Source organism: Colletes gigas, unplaced genomic scaffold (genome assembly GCF_013123115.1).
Source record: "Colletes gigas isolate AHSC1104 unplaced genomic scaffold, ASM1312311v1 Colletes_gigas_Sc00136, whole genome shotgun sequence".
NCBI classification, from domain to species: Eukaryota; Metazoa; Arthropoda; class Insecta; order Hymenoptera; family Colletidae; genus Colletes; species Colletes gigas.
Genome location: NW_025106760.1, coordinates 19,761 through 43,666, shown reverse-complemented (window position 1 = coordinate 43,666; position 23,906 = coordinate 19,761). Strand labels below are relative to the sequence as shown.

Sequence of the window (23,906 nt, the reverse complement as noted above, 5' to 3'; positions counted from 1 at the left end):
TTTTTGTTTTCTGTTTCAGATATCTTCTGCGATGCTGACCAGGAAGGAAGGATCACCCTTTGGTTTTGGTATAGATACAATTAATATTAATATAACTAATGAAAATATTGTGTTTTTCTGCATTTTTATGTATATAGGTATTTTCATATTTGGGTTCTTCGTTCATCTAGTTTTATCTATATTAATTACATCGTTGGGTTGATATTTTTCAATTTATTCTATTCTATCTTCGTCTCGCTTTCATCGTTGGTTTGTTCTTTTACGATTTATTTTGTTATTCGTCTTGCGCTTCGTTGGTTTTTTAATTTTCAAAATTAATCTATAATTCAAAGTACACATCGTTGGTTTCTTTTTTTTCGAATGATTCGTTTCGTTAATTTACTTCGTTGGATTGTTCCAATTCCTTATTTCAAACTAATTTGTTATTTAGGTTTTATTATTTGTCTACATGTACACATAACTACTAATTTTTATTTCAGTTTTTTACCAGATCAATTTCTAGGAGGAGGAGGAGATCAATAGATGACGTCGGATTCATCGGGATTTACACGTAAGCGATTAATTTTAAGGCGCAGCGCGAATGTAAAAATTAACGTCGAATTTTTCTTTTTCCTTCTTTTCCTTGTTTTTCCGATGTTTCCTATATTTCATTAATTCACATTAATTCTCAATTCCACCTACGACGTTAATTTTCAATTTACATTGTATATTATTTTATTTACTGCGTAGATTGCCAAGTAATGAATTAATTAATAGCTTATTTTCCAGTCTCGTTTCCCCGTTTCTAGCTCCGGTCACCGCTGCTTTGATGTAAAAAGCAAGTGATCGGCCGTTTAGATGGTTCGAAGGGTCGGTTGCCGTCCTCTGGTGAGACAATTCTAGGGAAAGAGTCATCGGCCGTAGAGGGGACCTGTTCCTGTCTGCGGTAGCCCCGACTCAGGATCTCTCTCCTGTGTAAGACGTCCCGGGTTGGGTCCTACGGGCTCCCAGCAGGGCGCGTTGGAGAAATGGGGAACCCGTGTCTGGTGCGTCGATTCTCCTCCCCTTCAATTGGACTTGCTAAGAGGTAACGAGCTGCCCCTTTTGACCCGCTATTCGGTACGGTGTCGCACCTCATGTTCCTACTGCACTGTGCAGCATTGTGTCGCGTTTCGTCGTGTCGCGTCTCCCACAATTTCGCTTCATCCTTTGTTTTAGAAAAGTAATTACTTGGCATCTTTTTTTTTGCGTAATCTAGTTTCTAAGTGTGTAAAAAGGAAGGTCGATCGAACTTTGTTCCATCGATCTCACTTTGGGTCTCCAATCGCAGCAACCTCCTCGTGGTGAGACCTGGTAATCGGTGTTACCTTTCAAGAAGAACTTCTTCATTATGGGTAACACCGAGCTAATGGCTGCGAATTTAAAACAATATAAATTTCAGTTTTAATCGAAATCAAAATCAAATGTTGTCTAATACTTTTTTCTAGGTACTACTTCTAGAAAAAATTTCAATGATATAAGTTTTACTATTGTAAAAGTTATGATCGTTTGAAAATTGACAATTTTTCTGAGCATTTTGTCACTTTACGACGTTAAGGAACAACTTTTCGAATATTCTTAGAATTTCTACATATTCTTCACCAAAATACGCGTTGTTTGCAATTTGAAACATTAAAATCCTCCAATCCGTTCAGAAGTTATAATGTTTTAAAAATGCAGAAATGTTCGCTTGAAATTTCATGCGTATGTTTAAAATATTTAGATGTATATTTAATTTTATGTTGTTGGAAGTTGCGCGTCAAGTGCTGACCTGGCGTAACATGTGGCTCGTGCGGTAGGATATGTCGGCTGTCCCCACCACTCCGTTAAACGCTAAAGAAGTTCGTCGTCACTATTGTCGATTTCGATGCATTAAATTACCACCAAATTTATTCATAAACGAACTTCCGTTTACGTTTAATTTAAAGATTTGAATCTATTAACAAATATTTCAAACCGTTATCCGGATGTACAAATAAATATCAAATTTTTGTTGATAATTTATATCAATTGCCTTCGATTATAAGCTTTTTCTTTCGTAAAGGAATAAAATTAATAGTATCGATTTTTTCGATTTAAATAAGGTTAGAAATGATAAATATATGCAGCATGACAATGTACTCGTTTCTTATTGAATTTACAAATTATTTTAATGAATAATGACAAAAATTTTCGATAATAAGTAGTAATGATGCATAGAAAAAGGAAAAATGACGATTAAATTTATATAAATTAGGTTCTATACATTGTGTTCATGGTTTTTACGCCGTGAATAGTCTGGTTATTAGATTCGGAGGTACATATCTTCGTCTGCACTAAAATATTCTGTATCATTATCGTCTGTATTTTGGTCGGACTTTGCTTTTTTCTTTGGACTTTGGTCTTTGTTTCTTACGGGGATTGATTTCATTTTAAAGATATGATGCAAACGAAGGCGTAATTGTATTTATATAACCTTCCATGTCGTACCGTGATTTAAAATTATTAGCTATATTGTACAATAGAGTACCATTGAATAAATTGGCCATTTCAATCTGTGGATAAAAATTTACACGGAAATACACGTTCTAAGGATACTCTGATCATGTTTTGACCATTGAAAAAATAGAAATTATTTTTATTATTCCTATGAATGAGCACATGTATATGTATGTATTTCAATTATATGATTTTGTTTATCACATGTACATTTCTCATTTTTCTGGCAAAGTATTTGGTCTCTTTGTAACACCACAATGAGATGCCTAAAATCTAAATATGTACGTTGAGAGGATCACGGAGGAAAATTTGAATTTTACATCAGGTTTCTTTCCGTACTTCCGTTCTTTATAATTCTATTAATACCACTGCCTAAATGTAATCGTTATACCTATATTATACCTATATTAAAATCTTCCAATCCGTTCAGAAGTTGAAATGTTTTAAAGATGCTGAAATGTTCTCTTGAAATTTCATGTGTATGTTTAAAACATTTAGAACTTCTGAACGGATTGGAGAATTTTAATGTTTCAAAATGCAAACAACGCGTATTTTTCACTAATATTTTTTATAGACGTAAATATAAAAATATGAACACTATAAAAACATAACATTAAATATAGATGATATTATTGACTGTATTACATTTAAAGTTTCTCAATTATTATTGAATGTATATAACTTTCATAAAATTGTGGAGTAAGACTGTTAATTGAAACTTCAAGCACTTCTTATTATGTACTTTATTTTATGAAGTTCTTTTCAAAATACATATAAATAAAAATAAATGCTTCCAAGTGATATTTAGAACATGCATCTATGTAGTTACATTTTGATTGTTATTTAACACTATAATTTGTATTTTCAATAAGAAAATAGGACAGTTAAAATTAATTTTAAACTTTTCATATGACACATTGTATATACCACTGTATTAGCAGCAAAAGAGCGCTTTCACGAGGATACAATAAATGAAAAATAATACAAGTCCGTTATCAAAATTTTATATGCAATATGTTTGAAAGCATTAAGAGAAGATTTATACCATTCCTATCTATTTTCAATACAATCGACTTTTAAACTTCTTTGTACAATGTAATAACATAATTCCTATATGTGTATTATCTAAATATTATCAATTATAAGCGTGGAATAGTAGAAACATGATTTATATCACCATTAAGCTCCCTTGTGCTGCTTTATTACTACAGAAATTAGTGGTTTTACAGAAATTTTAAGAAAATAGATGAGTGTTATGTTTATACATTACTGACGATTAAATTTGTATCTTAGTGCATGTACATACATTTGTATTCTAATGCAATCTTATTCTCTTTGTTTGGTTCATACTGTTCTACCTAAATTGACAATATCTTAAGTTGAATCAATACTTTCATGTCCTTCATTTTATAATTTCGATTTGATTGTTTTCCTCTCTTAATAAAAATGTTCATTTATTGATTAAACGCGATTTGAATATAAATTTTGATAAAAGATTTCATATAGAAATAAAATCAGATTCTTGATGACTAGAATATCTTTACACTTCATACATCCATTCTTTGTATACTTATATGCAATAATACATAATAAAGATCATAAAAGTTACATTAAAAGTAAAATTGGACTTTGGTTTGTAGCATCCTTTGCTGTTTTCTTTCTTAAAAAAAAAAAAAAAGAAAAAAAAAAAAGAGAGAGACAGTCAATGTTAAATACCTTTGTTAAATGCACAAGTTGTAAGTAGTGTAAATTCATTTTACCAATAATACGTATAAATTCAGAATTTTATTACTAATATAAATTTGTATTAATTCAATTCTGATTTTCGCTAAAGGTAACGTGCATGTAATGAGCCCGAATATTTCACATTAATTGCCATATTAATTTTTTTTTTGCTTTCATATAAACAAAATAACGATTACTTAACAGTGGGTACAGTGCATTGCAAATCTGTAACAGCTTAATTATGACGTATAAAAAAAAATTCATATATATGTTGCGTATTTTGAAATAGTAGAATAAAAATTTTATTTACATTGTAATACTGTCAAAAATTTATTAATATTAATCTTAAGAGTTAAATAGTATTTAAAAAAAGATTGTGCTTTGTCTTGCACTTACTTTTAATTGATCTATGTTTGATACATGTTATAATATGTAATCAGACTTTGGATTGTTGGCATTTTATAAAAATCTAAAAATTTGCTAAAAGTGTTTTTTTCTGTTTCAATGTACGTGTAACAAATAAATAACAGGATACAATACATATACACGGCAATACTTGTAAAATAAATGCACTACTTACAATAAATGCAAATTTGCATACAGTTATTATATTACAAAAGGTGGTACTGTTCACTTTATATAATAAATGTGTCATATTTATGTACGTATGTACATAATATAATAAATTCCTAGGCTTAAACCTGTCATAGAATAGCATTAATGTCTTCAGTTGTGCTCTTTGAAGTATCAAAGAAAAAATTGTCTTACACAGGAACTACAAATGTATTGTACGTCCTTAACTAAATGTTCAATTTATACGATATCTTGCAGCAGAAATGTCAGAAATAAATTTTCTGTGTAAAATTGTAGCAAATACAATAAAGTGTAAAGCTTACTGCAAACATCTCGCGACACACTCTATACTTCAATCACATGACTAATTGCTTTAATAGATTGTGTACATACTGAGATATTTTAAGAGGAATAAAAATCATATTATTTCATCGTCAAAATGCGCTTGATTGAAATTTAGAGCATGTTATTACTATGCTACAGTATGTACACTCAGCAAGCATTAATATGCCTCATTCATAATTCACTCTCGCTTATACTAAGAATTTTGCATTTTAAATATGATGATGACATATTTCTAATTCGTTTCAAAATTCATGTCGAGTACAAATACAAACAAAGTATGTTATATGTAATATTCGTTTTACAAATTTGAAAGTATATGGCACACATGTCCTATCGTTCTATATTCTATGCTTGTTTTCAAATATAAGAAAATATGTTCACGAGTGGAGGAATATTTGTTAATCATCATCACCACGCTATTTCTTTTTTTCATCGAGTCCTTTTATAAAGAGCATGTAATCAATCTCTATGAAAATAATGTTTTAATATGATAAATCAGTGTAAACGAAGTATGTTACAATACAATAGTAAGAATGAAAAATTCACAACATAAATAAGATGTAATCATAGATGCAAGTAATTTGATACATAAGAGAAAAATTATGTATTTGTTCTGTACAATGTACGTACTCATTATTCTAAAATATGTCGTATTCTTTCTTTTTTTTTTTTTATATATAATTGTGAAGATTTATATAAATTAATTTTACAAAAATAATAATAGTGGAAGATTAAAGATGTCATGGTATTCTTTAAAATAAATTGTGCTATGTTCTTCATTTTATAGGCATAATTTGCACCATATGTTTGTTACTGGTAATACATTTCCTTATACAATTCAATATATATTTTGATTATTACTTTTGCAATGCAGTCTCAGTTACTATGAAAAATAATTTAGGGCCTGTAATTGTTAATCAAATTGCACCAGTGCAACAATCTGTAAAACTGTATCTGTCACATGAAATTGCAGCAATTTGAAATACACGTTTAAATATTTTGTAATAAATTCCTTTTAAAATATTCTTACACAGTACATGATCGAAACAAAATAAATATTAACGTACATAATACACTATGGCGTGCCTGTATGACGTAGGTATAAGAAAATGTTCAAATTCTAGACAATAAAGTGTGGTGTATATATATAAAACTATTAAATTTGTTCAGAAAAAATGTACATATGTTTGCTGGTAGTATATCATACATAAACCTACTTTGTTTTCTATTACAATCGCAATATTTATATCAAATTTTAAGGTAAATATAAAACATTACCTATTACAAGACTTTTCAATTCCTTCAAATCCTTTTTTAACTTCACTAGTAAGGGAGTCTAATAAAATACAAACATATATTGTCTAGAATTGACGTAAAAAATGTTTGCATTATTAATTTGATTTTTTCGTTGCTATGGCACTGTATGTTTAAATAACCCTATAATGCTATTTTACATTTTATAAAAATTGTTAGTATATCGACTGTTACATCTATCATATGTGTGTACTAAAATGAACGATTTTACTATTATAAATATAAAAATTTTGAAGTCTGGCAGCTCTCAAGCACAAAATTCCAAGATTCTGTACTTTTAATTATACAGACATTATTGGCTTTGTTTCAGTATTATTAATTTGTAACATTGCATTACGAAGTAAAGGAATTCTATAATATAACAACAAAGTGAAAATTGTCATTTTATAAAAATAAAGAATAACCTGTTAATACGTATGTTCTCACGTTTTTGAGATATTTCCCCTCACATTGACTAGTACATTAATATATAAATTTATATTAGAAATGCTACAAACAGGACACATACAAATCTATAATAAATTTAGCCTGTTTCAATTTCAAAGGATAAAGTGGTCAAAAATTTGATTATACTTTCTCGTTGTGTAAGTTTTTTTTTAGTCCTATAGCACTGATTTTGCAGCTTATATTAAAATAAGAAAGCTGTAAATTGTACTTTATTTATCAACTAGTAAACTACAGCTGCCAGAAATGTTCATTAAAATGTATGGTCTGCTGCCTTCATTTCAAAACATTCATATTTTCTTTTATTTTATGACAAAATTAATTTCAGTCTGTCAGTTTATATATGGCTTTACCTACGTTGATTCATTCCTGACCGTTTATTGTTTATAACATAATGCATCTTCTCTGTCTGCGTTTTTGAGGTTCAGGTCTTAAAACAGCACGAACTGCTTCATCAAACACTTGTTTCAGACCACGTTGCGTCAGTGCAGAACACTCCATATATTTCACTGCACGGATCTACAGAATACATACAAAATTAATAGTATTGATTGTAAGGTTATAATAAAATTTTAAAATTAATCTTTCAATTACTTCCTTTAAGTAAATTTTGTTGCACTACTAGAAATTACACGGACCTTGTTCGCCAATTTTTGCCCTTGTTCACGTTTTATGGCACTAAGGCCCTGTTCAGCTAAGGCGGTAAGCGTTTCGCGATCGTCTCGTAAGTCTATTTTAGTCCCAACAAGTATCATAGGTGCATCAGGACAGTGATGTTTTATCTCCGGATACCATTTACTAGTAACATTTTCAAAAGACGATGGGCTTGTTACAGAGAAGCAAATGAGAAAGACATCGGTCTGTGGGTACGAGAGCGGACGAAGCCTGTCATAGTCTTCTTGACCTGCTGTATCCCAAAGCCCTAAACTAACAGGTATTCCATCCACGACCATGGGTGCTGAGTAATTGTCAAATCTGTACAGTACAATGGAAACTATATTCGCGTGGTCAAAAACTAAAGGAAGTTAAAATTAGAAGACATTTAAATATCATATTATATTCAACTATAGATATATATACTTATCAAATTTGTTTTAAACGAGATATGAAAATATTTTAACATTTATTTTATTTATATAGCCACATATCTGAATAAAGTCTTAAAAGAATTTACAGCACAAAGAATACTATAAAAATATGATGCAGAATAGATTATTTCTTTAAGTAGTGGAAAGGTGTTCGGTACTACTTTGCTATTATTAACCTTACACCTTGTTTTGTTACTCCAAAAAGATAAAAAAAAAAACCAAGCGATGAAAATTTTTTGCAACATTATCCTTAAAAATAAAAGTATTTTTCAAGTAATAATTTTCAATTAAATAACATATTTTATTTATGTCATGTTATTATTATTAATAACGTAAATATATTCTAATTCCTACAACAGTAGTACTTACACTGTGGGTACGTATTCTCCTGGAAAACTGTCTGTTGTATATGAAATTAACATACACGTTTTTCCTACTGTTCCATCCCCTACCACCACACACTTGATTGGTCTACCTGAACTCATGTTTTTAATACTGGAGTAACAAATAAATAACATTACTTTATCATTAAAATACTATATTTTGTTTTGAATATTATACAAGTGCTTCGCTTTTCTAATATTTCAAACGGGAGAAGACAATAAAAAATTAGTTCAAACGATGAACAATTACGAATAACATCGTGTATTTTGTTTGAAAGTGTGTCATTAGCGTATTTGAAGCACTTATAACTTAATAATTTGGTAAATAACGATTACCTTTATTTGACACCGAACAATCGTTGATTCTAATCCTATAGTCCGTAAAAACTGTAAGATGTGTTAGGTGAAGAAAAATATTTTTCATATAAAGTGTTACTGCCAAACTGTATTTTATATTAATGTACCACGTATTGTTAAGTCATGCAAATCTGTTAAGCAATTCGAAAGAATAGAACGATGCACGTTTCAAATTTGAAGGTTAGTCGTAAAAATATGCAGTTTCTAGTTTATCTGAAGGGCTTGCCCTTTGATTTTACTTTATTTGTTCGGGTATGAAATTGGTAAACAAGGATAATCGGTACCATTTGATCACTCACCAAATATGAACAAACGTTTGAATAGGAAAAAAATCACTATTTCAGCTCGAGTTTGGTTACGTGTATGTTAGACTTTCCTCAAAAAATTATAAAACCGGGTGCCATGATGGTATTGCGGTTTTTGGAACTAAAACGGACGTAGCTTTCGCTTGGTGACAGATGTTCGACAATCTTCTTCCTTCCCCTTCTACCTGGCACGATTATTATTCAGAAATGATGAATGGCGACATCTATCGAACAAGTATTTTTGATTAGACTAAAATTTCTTCACCATCGAAGATTTGATTTTTGATGTATCATACATACCTATATGTACATATGTACATATGTAGTGATATCAAACATATTTTACTCGCAAATAATCGATAACAATACATTTTGATATGTTGCAAATACAACAATGATACATACCTCGTTAGAGTATCGTTTTATATTATTACAGTTTTTTTTTATGATAAACGTTTCAAACATTAATATAGTAATTATAGTAATTTATAATTTATAATCTCTTGAAGAAACTTATATAATATCGTAATTAATTATTTTATAGAGTTACCAAACACAAATTTCTTTCTGGTTAATTGTCCCCCGAAAATTCCTAAAAAATTGTCATTATATGTGAATCAGCATTTAGCATTTGATTTGGTTGGTCATTGAAAATCAGAGCTAAGAAAAATACATGTTTCAAATAGTAAATAATTTACTTTCAAATTAATTCATGGCATAATTGAAATACAATGTCGTTGTGCTTATGATGATATGTCAATTTTACACATTACGCATTAACGAATTTACAATTACCAAAATACGTTTCGAAAAATTTCACAAATTTTCTTTATGTACATTGAAAATGATCGATTTAATTTCATCTAGAAATAACGTTTTCGTATGGAGTGCAGAAGGTAATGCTTTTTTTCCATTATTGTCTGAAATAATATAAATGGTACAATGAAAAAGTAAATATAAATCTGCAATAATGATTATTTCATATTTTTATCTTTCAGACTGGTTAAAACTTCGAAAAGATTACAGAATAGTTGGTGATTTAATAGGTTGCCTTCCAAAGAAACCTAGACAAGATATACTTTCAGGCCTTCCGTTGCTTCTACAACCAGAAGAAGTGTCTCTTTTACTTGAAAAAAACCTTGCACGACTCATTCGTTATCCATGTTTCCAAAAACCACCAACAGATTTGTTGAAACAAGTTTTTAAAGAATATAGAAACACATTGTACATAGAACAAGAAGAATGCTTAAGGAAAGAGAGAAAGAAACAGGTAAAATTTTAATTATGCGTTAAATAATTCTAACTCTTTAAAGATTATTTTTTGCTAAAATAATAAATATTGCTGTAGGTAATTGGAATGATGGACAAGATTATAGAAGGAAAGAAACGGAAGATACTCGGAATAGAAACAAGGAAAAAGAAAGTAAAGAAACCACTAGATGCAAATATACAAGAGGCTCTTAATAATATCGAGATAAACAAACAAGATTTATTAGAAGAAGAAATGGCAAAACTACCTAAACTAGAGAAGAGCGATGCTTTAGTTCAAACTCATACGGGTAAATTATATTAAGCGCCTCTTCTTTGTTTTTATTAAGGATTAGTCGGTTGGTATGGAATGATCTATATTTATTTCTACGACATTTATACTTATTTCTTAAAGAGATAATAATAAAATATTTTCAGTATATCCATGGCTAGATAATGTTGAAATAATCAAGTGGAAATACCCATCCAATTGCAGAGAACAATTGCGATACAAAACGTATAAAGATTTGTGGGAAAGGGGATATTATGTAACAAACGGTGGAAAATTTGGTGGAGATTTTTTAATATACCCTGGTGTGTAATATTTAATCTATCTACCTTTTACTATTTAAATATTATTTGAAAATTAGATAAATGGTAATGAAAGCAGGTAAAACAGAAAATGTAACAATTTATTCGTGTATATACATAATGTTTAACATTTGGAATACATGAATAAATTAATATTGTATAGGCGAATAATTCGTCTTTCGAGGTATGTAAATATTAAATTTTTACGATTAAAGAATTAAAATAAGACTTTAAAAATCAAGAACTGAATACCTATTATAAATTCACAAAAAGTAAAATTGAATACCCACACGGTCATTGAAATGTTAAAATAAATATTTTAATTGTCTATCATTTTTGCAGGAGATCCTATTATGTTTCACTCCCAATTTATAATTCAATGCAAAGACAGAAATGAAGAAATTCCAATAACTGAACTGTCAGCCCAATGTCGAATTGCATGCCATGTTCGAAAAGTACGTGTTTATGCATTTTTCTCTAATGATCAGAATAATATATTGTATCAATCATTTCAATGGGCAGAAAGTAATATACTCGAGAATGGATAATATATATATACTATTAACTTTATAAGGAAAATAAAATAAGAAATCGATTCCATTTTCCTATGTTTATACATTTATACTATTAATTCAATAATTCATAAAACATATAACCTTGACCATACTATTTTATCTACACAGTATCAATTAAAATAAATCTGTCATGCTGTGGTTCACTGATTACATTAAAATGTTTCTTGTATATAACACTATTTTCTCTACCCGCATAGTTCATTTTTGCCCAGGGATGAGTTAAACTGGGATTAATTTTTTCACACGTGATCATTACCGTTCCACGTTCCAAAGCATATAATGTACCATTTTTACCCATACCAACCTGTAAAGTATATAATAAGTCATAATAAACAAAGATACTTTTTAAAACATGATTTCTTTCTGTAAGTATGCATTTTAGGAAGCATAATTAAACTCACGTTAAGTCCTGGATGAAATCTAGGTCTAAGTTGTAAGGCCAATATTTGCCTTTCTTGAACATAGTGTCCATCTTGTACTTTTATCCCTCTATGTTTTGGTCTCGGATGACCAGGTTTAATTCTTGTACTACTACTGGCTTTCTTTGATGCATATCTAACGCACGCTGTTAAACACTTTTACATTAATTTTAATTGTACAAGAATTATACAAGTAAGGAATAATCTAGATGAATTTGAAGAATATATTACTATTTTTTACAAACCTAAATTATTGGTAGTAACGCTAATAAAGGGTTTCGTGTTTTGTAAACTGCTATTAATTAATTGCGTTATGATCATTTCTGAAATGCAATTATGTCTATTTTAAATACACTGTTCGTTCATTTAATCAAATATGTTATAACCTAAGATCATAAATACAAGACTCGTAATTTAAGAAAATGATACTTAAATTATATGTATACGACACTTATAATTAATCACAAGTTTATATAATAATATTTTCTACTTTATATTTACTATTATTCCGTTCGATTTATACTGATTTGTGCATCTATACTTGTCCCTTCGAAATAATTACTATGAAAACAACATGGCAACACGCGCGGGTCGGGATTATTCCTTAGTTCGGTTACGCCATCTATATTACTAGCGGTAATATTATCAATACTATGTACTAGTAAAAATGGAACGGCGTACTCGATGAAATTTTCATCACACAACTAGATGTGTTCATGTCTAACTTTATTTTATGAAACTTACTGTAAAAGAACATTTCTTATCTACAATTTTAAACTAATAAATTAACATTACCATCAATGAATAAATTAAAGTAATGACAATAAATAAACCAATTATAAATAATGCCAAACTTGTCCCTAAAAGGAAGTAACAAGGATAGGCGTCGCTGATCATCGTCATTATTATTATTATAAGTTACAGGCGGATCTCTTCGCGTGGAAAAATTTTGTCGACAACCGAAAAATTTTGATCGTTATTCAGTTGTAATTTATAAGAGAGAACAAATTTGTTAGAAAATGTCGACAGTAGCAAGTCCTTTAGCTGTTGGAGGTGTGCGACAGTCTGGAGCTCCTGTACGAACACGGAATGGTATATTGCGAAAATTTTGGTTATAATAGACATTAATTCAATACCACGATGTACACTTGAATTTTCATTATGGTTATTGCTCACATGCCTATGTATTAATTTAGCTTTTCCTAAACAATTTTCATGAAATATTGTTCGTACTTTTTGCACTTTGAAACGTGAAAATATCAATATATTAAATGATTTGAATCTATGAGAAAAAAAACGTGTATACGTGAATGAGAAATTATATTTTATGTATTGTTTTCAATTATTGTATATTCATTTTTGTTCTTTCTGTAGTTATGGCTGCTTGTGCGATTGCCAATATAGTAAAGAGTTCATTGGGTCCTGTTGGCTTGGACAAAATGCTGGTAGATGATATCGGTGTATGTATATATTTTTATGAATCATTTTGTTAGATATATTATTTAAATTGATTATATCATTTTTATATTTGAAATAATGTAGGATGTAACTGTTACCAATGATGGAGCAACTATTTTACGTTTGCTTGAAGTTGAACATCCAGCAGCCAGAGTCTTAGTTGAATTAGCTCAACTACAGGATGATGAAGTTGGAGATGGCACTACATCAGTTGTAAGTTTATATGTATATCTAACCTTTAATCCTTTTGATATGGTGAGCTTGGTCACGAATAGCGCTACCTACTTATATAAACGAGTCAAGACATGAACATATACTATTTCACCAATGACAGAGTGTAACGTCTGACTTTCTTGTGTCGTATAAAAATACCTGTATTCATAGCGTAAAGAAAACATGTGGAAGGAGCACAAACTTGCATTGTAATAATAATATACATGTATTAATATCTATGTTAATAATATGCAAAAAATTTTAATGGCTGACTATATTTACTGGTAGGATACAGCAAACATGGCAATGATGGGACAACCAGTCATCATTATTATCAAAAGGGTTAATTCCTATAAGAACATCGTTGTAAAAATTTTTAATTTGTTGCTCTTAAATCTGCACTTGAATTTAAAACATTTTTTCATTTCATAATATATATATAATCTTTTTTTCTTTCTTTTTTTTACATGTATTTCAGTAGTCATATTTATGAACTATATGTATATTTCTTTTGTGCGAAAAGTGAAAGTAAAATTTATTTAAACAGGTAATTATTGCGGCTGAATTACTGAAAAATGCAGATGAACTTGTGAAACAAAAGATTCACCCAACATCTGTAATTAGTGGTTACAGGCTAGCTTGCAAGTAAGTAATAATATAAGCACTAAGAAAGAAATTCGCATCCTTTTACCGTCACATATTTTCTATTGAAATAAAAAGCAATATAATTGTTTGTTAAATATATATTTATTGTTTGTGTTTCAGAGAAGCCTGTAAATATATTCAGGAACACTTAACAGTTAGCGTTGATGAGCTTGGACGAGATTGTTTAGTTAACGTGGCAAAAACTTCTATGTCTAGTAAAATTATTGGAGCGTATCCTTATTTCTATTTAACGATTATAAAATTGAAAAATTACGATTTCTACATTTTTGTTTTTGTTACTGCTATTATTGTTTCCTTAATGTATTTATTATTAGTGATACCGATTTCTTTGGAAATATGGTTGTGAATGCTGCTAATGCGATAAAGGTCAATGATGGAAAAGGAGGATTTTTATATCCCGTGAAAGCAGTAAATGTTTTAAAAGCTCATGGAAAGAGTGTCAGAGAATCTGTATTAGTGCATGGCTATGCACTAAATTGTACCGTAGCCTCTCAAGCAATGTCTAAAAGAATAGTAAATGCTAAAATTGCGTGTCTAGACTTTTCCTTGCAGAAAACAAAAATGAAATTGGGCGTTGAAGTGCTGATTACAGATCCAGAAAAACTTGAAGCAGTACGTCAGCGTGAAGCAGATATTACGAAAGAACGTATTCAGAAAATTCTTGCAGCAGGCACAAACGTTGTTCTTGTTTCTGGAGGAATTGATGATCTTTGTTTAAAGGTACACTCAAATAATGTTTCATTCTGGATTGAAAGAAATAAAAGCTTATATGGATCGTTCATTATGAAAGTGGTGTAAATCTATATTTATTCTTGTTTCAAGGTATAAAAGGTTTTATTACATTCACTTTTTTCCCCCAGTATTTCATAGAAGCTAAAGCAATGGCAGTTCGTAGATGCAAAAAGGCGGATCTGAAGAGAATTGCAAAAGCTACAGGAGCACAATTTCTGACTTCTCTGACTAACATGGAGGGTGACGAAAGTTTTGATTCTAGTTTTCTTGGAGAGGCTGCTGAAGTAGTACAAGAAACGATATGTGACGATGAACTTATTCTTATCAAGAAGTCTGTTTTAATTGCACTGTTATTACATATTGCAGAGTATTTAAAAATTGAAGAAAATTTTTAATTAAATTAATAATGTTATTTTTACTAGACCAAAAGCAAGAACAGCCAGTTCTCTTATTTTGCGCGGACCAAACGATCACTATTGCGATGAAATGGAACGATCCGTGCATGACGCACTGTGTGCAGTTAAACGAGTTTTAGAAAGCAAAAGTGTCGTGGCCGGCGGAGGTTGTGTCGAGGCAGCACTTTCAATATATTTAGAAAATTTCGCTACATCACTGGTAAGTTATTTTGATTATAATTTATTAAATTTATTTTAAGTTGTAGGAGTTGAGGAGTACTACTAAATATATGAAATATAATATATTTTATTAAGATCGTAACGATATATTTCTTATCATCAAAGAACTTATTAAATGATATTTTCTAATGATGCATTCATATTTTTTAGAGCTCCCGAGAACAATTGGCTATTGCTGAATTTGCAAGATCGTTGTTAGTTATACCTAAAACATTAGCTGTTAATGCGGCGCAAGATGCTACCGATCTTGTGGCCAAATTGCGAGCTTACCATAATTCCAGTCAAACAAAAGCAGATGTTGCGGATTTAAAATGGTAACGAAGTTTTTGGCATGTGCCACGTATTAAACTTTTTTTTACATATGCTTCAAAAGAAATAATTGAGAAATATATATCAATGTTTTTCCATAGGGTTGGTCTAGATTTATTTGAAGGTACTATTAAAGATAATAAGAAAGCTGGTGTATTAGAACCAGCTATTTCGAAAATAAAATCTTTAAAATTTGCTACGGAAGCAGCAATAACTATTCTTAGAATCGATGATATGATAAAACTGGATCCAGATCGTTCAAAAGATAAATCTTATCATGATGCAATGGAAGCTGGTGAACTGGAAGGATAAAATTAAATTGCATTTATATAATCATCTATCTTTTCATATGGTTCGTTATGGAGCAAAGATTTAAATTATTCTTAATTATGAACATTGTTTCATACTTTAGCGATAAAAGAAATATTACACTTTAAATAATTCACTCATTAATGTTAGTATATTACATTTGTATTACATTTTTTATGCTTCGTCTTAAAAATGAATTGGCTAATAACAAGTGAAATAAAGCTTTTACAAATGAAAATTGTTGATCACATTTTTTATATTCTTAAAAACAATATAAAAGTACGACAATGTATTTTTGAAATGATTTATTAACAATTTTGGAAACGATCACATTTGTCTTTAATATTTGTTAGGGAAAGTTTCTTAAAAGGGCAAAATATTTATAATATTAAACATATTTTTTTTTAAGTGCAGTATTTAGATACGCATTACAACACATGATCTTAGCAAACAGCACTTTATTAAGAATATTTATATTAAAATGATAACTTGATATTAATTTGGTGATATTTTCGAATAACGTCAATTTAATCATATATATGTATATAGTACAATCAAGTTCACGAAAAATATATATTAATAGGTAGAAATTAATCATAAATTAAATAATTCTAACACGTGACACTAGAAAACAAATATATTAACACAATGGGTAATGCGTCTGTCTTAGAAAAAGTAATTAATACATAAATAGTACCTTTAACACATGCATGCCATACACATCATACAAATAATTAAAAAAAAAAATTACTCAAAATTATTAATTATGAAGTGTTTCTGAATCAACTTGATAAATCTTGATATATAGTGCAGATAACAGTTTATTAATGGAAAATAATGGATTAACATTTTTAAGTATTATGTGATATGTACTTTAGGGTTCGAATTTTAAAAAGAATATTTCAGAAATTTGTTTATTTTATAAACAGATGTGTATTGATTAATGAATCATGAGGCTATTTACAATCAGGCATTTCAAAGTATGTTATAGCAGTCGATTTTGTTGATGACATGCCTTCAGAGGACAGGCATACGTGCGCAATGATAGCATATGTGTTTATTGTGCATGTATATTTACAATGCAATATGATAGCTCTTGAGAAATTTTTGACATGTCAGTTTGATAAAATATAGTACTTTTAAATACGATTCAACATTCCTGTATCCCATAAGATAGGCAGACATATATAACAATAAATTATTGAACATTTCTCGTGGTCAGACTAATTAAATTACTAACCGTAACACTATTTTCTGTTAGAAAATAGTATGGTCAAACAATTTTATCTTTTTACACGGTTAATAGACTTTTTTTGAGGTATGATAAAGAAATAATAAGAACAAAACAACACTCTTTGGAATGTTATTCATAATGCGAGTATAGATTAATAGTGGATCATAAATTTTCAGTGATTTATATGAAAAACTAATTATATAGATCATGTCAAGTGTACACAAAAATATATATATAGCATTTATATAAATCTGTAAAATAACTTAATCACACAGGTATACCTAAAGCATGACTGCAATACATAAAAGTATTATCCATAAAATGTTCTCTCGATTCTTCCATTAATAATTGTTCACAGTAGCAATTAATGTGTTAGTACCCTAATAAAAAAAAATTATTATATTGCGTATATAACTTTTCTTAGATTTGAAAATAAGATACATGAACTTCATACATAATCTCACTTTATAAAATTTTCAACATAATTTTGTCTTATTAAATTTCATAAATTATCTAATATAAGTTTATAGATAATTTTGGACCATCCTGCAATACATACTCAAGAAGTTATTTGTAAATAGTAAGATATAAAATATGTTTTGACTACATATTAATATATTATATACAAACCCTGTTCGGATCGATAATAAATTTAATGAAGACAATTGATCTTTTTGCCGAAGTAAAAAATTATGCATTTTTCAATAGCAAACATTTTTTGTACATGTAATTGAATCTTTTAGCGCGATGAAAATGCAGAAGGTCCAAAACAATTCTGCCTTGATTTTATACAAAACGTATACATTCCCGAATCACGTGTTAAAAACATGATTTACAAAATTCTTTTGCCTTATTAGCTACCCCAAGATTCTGACAATAGATTCATATATTATTTTACATGTACAATTTATCTATCAAAAGAATTTAGATAAATCGTTCCTTTTCTCTGTACGTCTCAAAATAACTACAATTCTTCTCTTTCTGCTTCTTTTTTTTTTTTGATCATTTTTAGTAGTAAACGTAAGGTGAGAAATACCTAATACTTTTATAACGCAGGATTCTCGAATTTTGATCCTTTGCCGACTATAATATCAGCATATGGATATTCTTGATGGAGCTCTAATACTTGAAACTTTTTAAGAACTAATAATGTATAGAATTTTTGTGCAACCTAAAAAAAAAGGAACAGTATTTTTAATTATATGCATAAATTACTCATACGTATTATATCACATGATTCTTTATAAACAACATGTTTTCGAAATACAAACCTGCTTGCGATTATTTTTGTATGCCATTTCCGCTAATGTCAATCTATCTTTGGTATCCAGTTTGCTCTTAATAACGTGATACATGTGCGCTGCTCTTTTATTAAGGACCCGTTCTTCGAACTGTTCATAAGTTTCATCTACTTGTTGTTCTTCTTGCTGCAAAGGGGAAAGAACGAAGCTGTTGTATACACTTTTCATTGTACCGATTACATTTTAATATAAGAAGATATCGGTATATTAATACGTACAGGTCCTACAGACGGAGGGAATTCGTAATCTTCGTGATTCCATGGAGTTGCCGGTCCTCTTTCGGATATAGCGGGTGTGTGGGGTGGTACAGGATGTTCATCGTATCCCAAGTACGGTACTTGAGGTTGTGCCTATTACGCGTATAATGATTGATTAATCGACAATATTCTTAAAAATTGAATCTTAAATCTTCAACAACTTTTTGTTTACATTACTAAATGACAGTGGTTAGCTGTTACTTGAACAATCAATCCACATAACAGTTTCACTTTCTATATGACTAATATACTAATATAATAGATAAATATAGATAATTAACCTGATCGTAGCCCATATTTTCCATTTGTGGCATTTCAGTAGATGGTACAGCACTAACAACTTCTGGTTCTGCTGGGGTAGGTGGAACTAGTTCTTCAGGCGCAACAAGGGTTTCGGTTGACGGAATTTCAGGTATTTGTGGGAAAATTAAAGGTGTATCAGGAACTGGAGCAATCATTTCTACTTCTTCAACAGGAGGTACAATACCACTAATTTCAGACACTGATGGTTCTGCTGGTAAAGATACTTCGGGTGGAACCGGTGATTCTGCAAGAGGAAGGCTTGGTTGGGAAACTATACTCGGAACTTCCACAGCTTCGGAAACAATGTCCATTGGAGGTGGAGGTGGTGCTGGTGCTGGAGGTGGTGGTCTTATCTATAATCAAGGATGCACGTTATAAATAATTACATATAAATTTATAATTGATGTGTATTAAAACATAAGTAAATAAAAAAAAAATGATACGTATTAAAATGTGCAACATACCTCTGCCTCTAAAGGTATCTTTCGTTTTCGAGCCATACGTTTATTTAAAATACTTTGTTCGTATGAATCTTGTTCTGCAGCTTCTCTCATTTGTTCTAAAGGCATACCTTCCTCTTCGCCCGCTAAACGTCCAAAGTCCTCGTGATCGTAGGATTTGCTTGTTAGATGTCGTTGATAGTTCTATTTTGAACACGTAAAATATTGGTCATTGTACAAATACTAATTTATTTACTTTCGCGGAAATAAAAATACACGCTTCGTATTTCACATTTCATAATTTACGATAGAAGCAATAAATATGTTAATTACCTTGAATAATACACGTGCCGGTATTGGTCTGCCTGGCAAAGCAAACAATTTCTCAACTCCACCCGTTTCTTTCCAATGCATTAATCTCTTTGTGGGAGGCGCTAGGTCCAATGTAGTTATAATGTCACTAGTGTCTGATAATTGTGCTTTCATTTCTTCGCCAGAAATATTCTTCACTTCATCAACAATGAGCTTGCGTTTACGTTTTGCTTTTGTGAATCCTGAAATTTACTTATCCATATTATTATTATGATTGTGGTAATACTTAATATTATAATTTTGATTAAGTAATATTGTAGTATTGCTAACCTTTTAAAGCAGATGTATCAACTGGCGCAAGAGCAAAACTCTCTTCTTCATCATGCAATAACGTAGTTTGGTCTTGTAAAGGTGGTGTTTCTTCGATAACCTCCATTGGACGTTCTTCGGGAATCATTGGTGGAGCAGGGGTAAATCGACGACTCGCTACACTTATTCTTCCTTCGATTTCTTCACCAGCTACAGCAGGAGAGGCAGGTCTGGACTCATCAGAACTATATAGGAAATGTAACAATAAACAATAATCCATACAAGGTCGTGAATAAAATAAATTACTTGTTTCATTATGGAACACCCCCATTTACTTGAATAATATACACAAATAACACTTCTCTAATATAATTATCAGTCTCTGAATTGTAAGATTTTTTATAAATTTAAAAATGATGAATACAGTAATAAAATAAAATAAACTTGCCTCATCCCTCCCATAGGAGATGGTGGCCCTCCAAATCGATCCCCCATTTCTTCTTCGGATTCATCGTGGACAGAAGGTGCAACTCCAGGAATTGCGCCTGGTTCTTGTGGTTCCGCTACTCCGCTAACTTCAGGTACAGGTACTTCACCCATTGGCGCTTCATCAAATAAACCACCCTCAAATAAGCCACCAGCTAAAGAGCACAATTATAAATAATTGTATAATAGATGATCCATAGTAAAATATACTTTATATGTTTTTCAATTAATATAACTATTTTTATACATATGTAAATTTATATTAGTTACATATGATATCTTGACCAAGATGTCCGCCAAAGCCATCATCTCTAATTGGCATGTCAATATCCATAGCTTGTGCTGTTACCGATGGACCTGGAACTGGCTCCTTCTCCTTTTGTTCTAAAGCTGCTTCTATCCCTGGCCCATCGGTGAACAACATATGAGTCTAAAAAGTGAAGGTAGAATTTATTCCTTAGAATTAAAGCTAATTTAGAAGAAAGATGAAACACACCTGATCTAAAGATGGTTCTACAGACCCAGCGTGTCTTAATAATTCTGGCGGTTCTGCATCAAAACTCATATCACCAAATCCTTGATCGTGAGTAACCAAAGCTAAACTGCCATAGTCCTCCCTCATTGTGATTTCTTCTGCTCGAGATTGGTTTAAACTAAATTGTGCTTCAATATCAACATCTCTGAAATAGAATAATTGCATTGAACTATTTATAATAGTGTTTATGTACATACAATAATATGTTAATTATTATTGGACTAATTTAATTTGAATATATTTACTTCAATTCAGGCATTGCTGTATCAAAGTCGTGAAACACTTCGGGCAATGTTATAGCTGTTACTGCGGCCTCTCTGTGTTCTTCTGGTAAATCTACCATACCTGGCCTAAAGGCCATTTTTATTTTCACAAAGGCTTCATTACAATCAGCTAACAGATATTTAGCTTTTCGCGAGTATATACGCACTACACCCAGCAATAAGTGTCCGGATGTTCTTAAAGCCATTTTTACCTACAATCATGAGTCACGATAAAAAATTAAATTAGAACTTACATCTCATATAAATAATAAATGCTTTTGAAACCTCCTGAATTGATAAAAGATTTTACTATAAATGTCTTATACGATAATAATAAACATAAGAAACATTTATTTAAAAAGGAAAAGTCAAAAGCCATTGAATTAGCGCGCATGAAATGTTATTTTTCTAAAATTTGAATTTTGATACGATACAAATTCTTATAATCCACGAATATTAAATTTTTAAAAAAGATTTTCAGTTTGTTGTTTATTAGCTTTTATTATCATTGTGAGTAAAATTAAAAAGAGAACCAAAAGAAATCGTAAACAAATTGGAATGAAGGAATTGCTGAAAATAATATATACTGTATTACATGGAAGATAATCTCGCAAATGAATATTTGATATTTCATAATATGTAATAAGCGGGACTGATACGATTTTGCTGATTAACACTTAAGAGAATGAGTTCGATTATTATACTAAAGTGACAAACAAAATTTATTCCTTACAGAAATCACTACTTGTGTCGAATAGTAAATTTTATACAATTGGAAACAAGTGGTACAACGGTTGAATAAAGAAGAATAGATAAAAACGTATGCTTAAATGTCTCAGATTTCGCCCAAACAGGGTGTTGGTCAATGAAAGACATCAAAAGATCATATGTATGAAAAATCATATAATTACTAGAAAAAAACATAACAAATTATTTGCAAACTACTTCAATTAAATGCACAATGTTGTAAAACAGCTACATGACTTTGAAGTTGAATTAAACAAAAATTGCGTACGTACCAGCCTAACATAAGAACAACATTGAAAATTTATAAAGTTTATAGATAAAAGTAAGAAATATACCTTTGGCTGTAATATACCATCTACAGACTTTTCGATGTTCGTCTCAAATACGTGGGCTTTTGTTAATTTTTTGTCCCAATGAGCGGCTAACCAAATACGGGCCAGTGGCCCTTTTTTGGCCAACACGAAGTGTGCGTAAAACATTATGAATTTGTGTTACGTACACTTCTGAAAAAAATATAATATCATATCAGTAAAATGCTTGATAACGTAAAGTTCACTGTTTGTAAACACAAATCTAAACATAAGGGTGAACAGAATGATTCGTTAACGCAATATCCCGTTAGCAACATGATTATCACCTTATAATGAAAAGCCTGGATGACGCGTTAATTAGTATATAAAGTTAGCACCTTTTTAACATTTATAAATACAGAAATCGAGTCGTGGGACTCGAATAAATAGCGATCATATAATCTTTTCCAATTTAGTAAAATGTCAACATCTCTGCACAAGATGGCGTTTCTGTCTGTAATTTTGGCGGTTACGCGTAAGCTGTTGAACACGAAGTATGTTTTATTTCTTTTTGCACGGGAGATGTTGCAATAGCGTGTCGTAAATGAAATCTACACCGCCACTCTTATATTTTATAAGAAGAATCACATTTAACTGTAATATTGTTGAATTGTTAACACGTACGTTTCTTTTCACCGCGTCTTCAGAACCATCTGCAACTATGTATTTCACCAAACGTTCAGAAACTCCCTCTATCAATGGCGGGTACTTACTTGCATTCATAAATCCACAAAATTTTGTCTCTCAAAATTGATAAGTTAAAATTAATACGGTTATATTAAATTTTCTGTATATAATATATTGCTAATATAAAAGTAAACAAATGAGAAACTTTCTTCTCTATTGTGGTTAAAAGTTGACGAACCGTCTTTTTGAAATGACATTTCAACATATCAGCTAAGTTAATGTTTCTTAGACAAGTGCTCGAGTATCGATATCATTATTTTTAAGTACTGAAAGGATAAAATTAATATTTAATAATTCCCTATAGAAATTCACGAATCTCTATAAATCTAAGTACCTATGGCCGGGGCCCCTTTTGAGGACCGTGGCGTGGACAGCGTGGATCGGTTCGAGGGTTTGGCCGCTAGAGGCGTTAGTTTACAGTTAAAAAGTCTGGTACAAGTACAAGTTAGAAGACAGGTTCATCGACAATCTCTATAATCTACGCTCATAGCAGCAGC

The 23,906-nt window shown here is 30.3% G+C and overlaps 5 protein-coding genes across 14 annotated transcripts; 2 read left to right on the top strand and 3 right to left on the bottom strand.

Annotated features, from left to right (window-relative positions):
* Positions 1–3,489: 3,489 nt before the first annotated feature.
* On the bottom strand, positions 3,490–9,167 carry LOC122404257 (ras-related C3 botulinum toxin substrate 1). Of its 4 annotated transcripts, XM_043408193.1 has the most exons (5): positions 9,025–9,167; positions 8,705–8,755; positions 8,355–8,480; positions 7,536–7,872; positions 3,490–7,416 (listed from the first exon to the last, which is right to left on the bottom strand). In XM_043408193.1, exons 3-5 carry the CDS (start codon positions 8,468–8,470, stop codon positions 7,282–7,284), a joined length of 588 nt encoding a protein of 195 aa, XP_043264128.1. In that variant the 5' UTR covers positions 8,471–8,480; positions 8,705–8,755; positions 9,025–9,167; the 3' UTR covers positions 3,490–7,281. The 4 variants fall into 4 exon arrangements, with proteins under 4 accessions (XP_043264128.1, XP_043264127.1, XP_043264129.1 ...); XM_043408192.1 differs by lacking the exon at positions 8,705–8,755; XM_043408194.1 differs by lacking the exon at positions 8,705–8,755 and having other exon boundaries at positions 8,355–8,465.
* Positions 9,168–9,738: 571 nt separating this feature from the next.
* Positions 9,739–11,544, top strand: LOC122404252 (tRNA-splicing endonuclease subunit Sen34). The gene is made up of 5 exons (XM_043408187.1): positions 9,739–9,926; positions 10,029–10,300; positions 10,379–10,589; positions 10,717–10,872; positions 11,212–11,544. The coding sequence occupies exons 1-5, from the start codon at positions 9,776–9,778 to the stop codon at positions 11,415–11,417; spliced, it is 996 nt and encodes a 331-aa protein (XP_043264122.1). The 5' UTR covers positions 9,739–9,775; the 3' UTR covers positions 11,418–11,544.
* Positions 11,451–12,482, bottom strand: LOC122404253 (39S ribosomal protein L27, mitochondrial). The gene is made up of 4 exons (XM_043408188.1): positions 12,365–12,482; positions 12,109–12,186; positions 11,846–12,009; positions 11,451–11,748 (listed from the first exon to the last, which is right to left on the bottom strand). The coding sequence occupies exons 2-4, from the start codon at positions 12,182–12,184 to the stop codon at positions 11,545–11,547; spliced, it is 444 nt and encodes a 147-aa protein (XP_043264123.1). The 5' UTR covers positions 12,185–12,186; positions 12,365–12,482; the 3' UTR covers positions 11,451–11,544.
* Positions 12,483–12,792: 310 nt separating this feature from the next.
* Positions 12,793–16,418, top strand: LOC122404251 (T-complex protein 1 subunit alpha). Its single transcript, XM_043408186.1, has 10 exons — positions 12,793–12,955; positions 13,238–13,323; positions 13,406–13,534; positions 14,082–14,179; positions 14,300–14,410; positions 14,515–14,920; positions 15,061–15,263; positions 15,355–15,547; positions 15,718–15,881; positions 15,978–16,418. The coding sequence occupies exons 1-10, from the start codon at positions 12,883–12,885 to the stop codon at positions 16,186–16,188; spliced, it is 1,674 nt and encodes a 557-aa protein (XP_043264121.1). The 5' UTR covers positions 12,793–12,882; the 3' UTR covers positions 16,189–16,418.
* A 1,578-nt stretch (positions 16,419–17,996) lies between these two features.
* LOC122404247 (double-strand-break repair protein rad21 homolog) lies at positions 17,997–23,393 on the bottom strand. 7 transcript variants are annotated; one of them, XM_043408181.1, is made up of 13 exons: positions 23,010–23,268; positions 22,708–22,875; positions 21,608–21,837; positions 21,324–21,531; positions 21,098–21,257; positions 20,790–20,946; positions 20,363–20,586; positions 20,054–20,274; positions 19,745–19,924; positions 19,259–19,633; positions 18,939–19,070; positions 18,691–18,846; positions 17,997–18,590 (listed from the first exon to the last, which is right to left on the bottom strand). In XM_043408181.1, the coding sequence occupies exons 2-13, from the start codon at positions 22,849–22,851 to the stop codon at positions 18,465–18,467; spliced, it is 2,313 nt and encodes a 770-aa protein (XP_043264116.1). In that variant the 5' UTR covers positions 22,852–22,875; positions 23,010–23,268; the 3' UTR covers positions 17,997–18,464. The 7 variants fall into 7 exon arrangements, with proteins under 7 accessions (XP_043264116.1, XP_043264112.1, XP_043264114.1 ...); XM_043408177.1 differs by lacking the exon at positions 23,010–23,268 and adding an exon at positions 23,347–23,393 and having other exon boundaries at positions 17,998–18,590; positions 20,790–20,982; XM_043408179.1 differs by lacking the exon at positions 23,010–23,268 and adding an exon at positions 23,347–23,392 and having other exon boundaries at positions 17,998–18,590; positions 20,790–20,982; positions 22,708–22,872.
* Between the last annotated feature and the right edge of the window lie 513 nt (positions 23,394–23,906).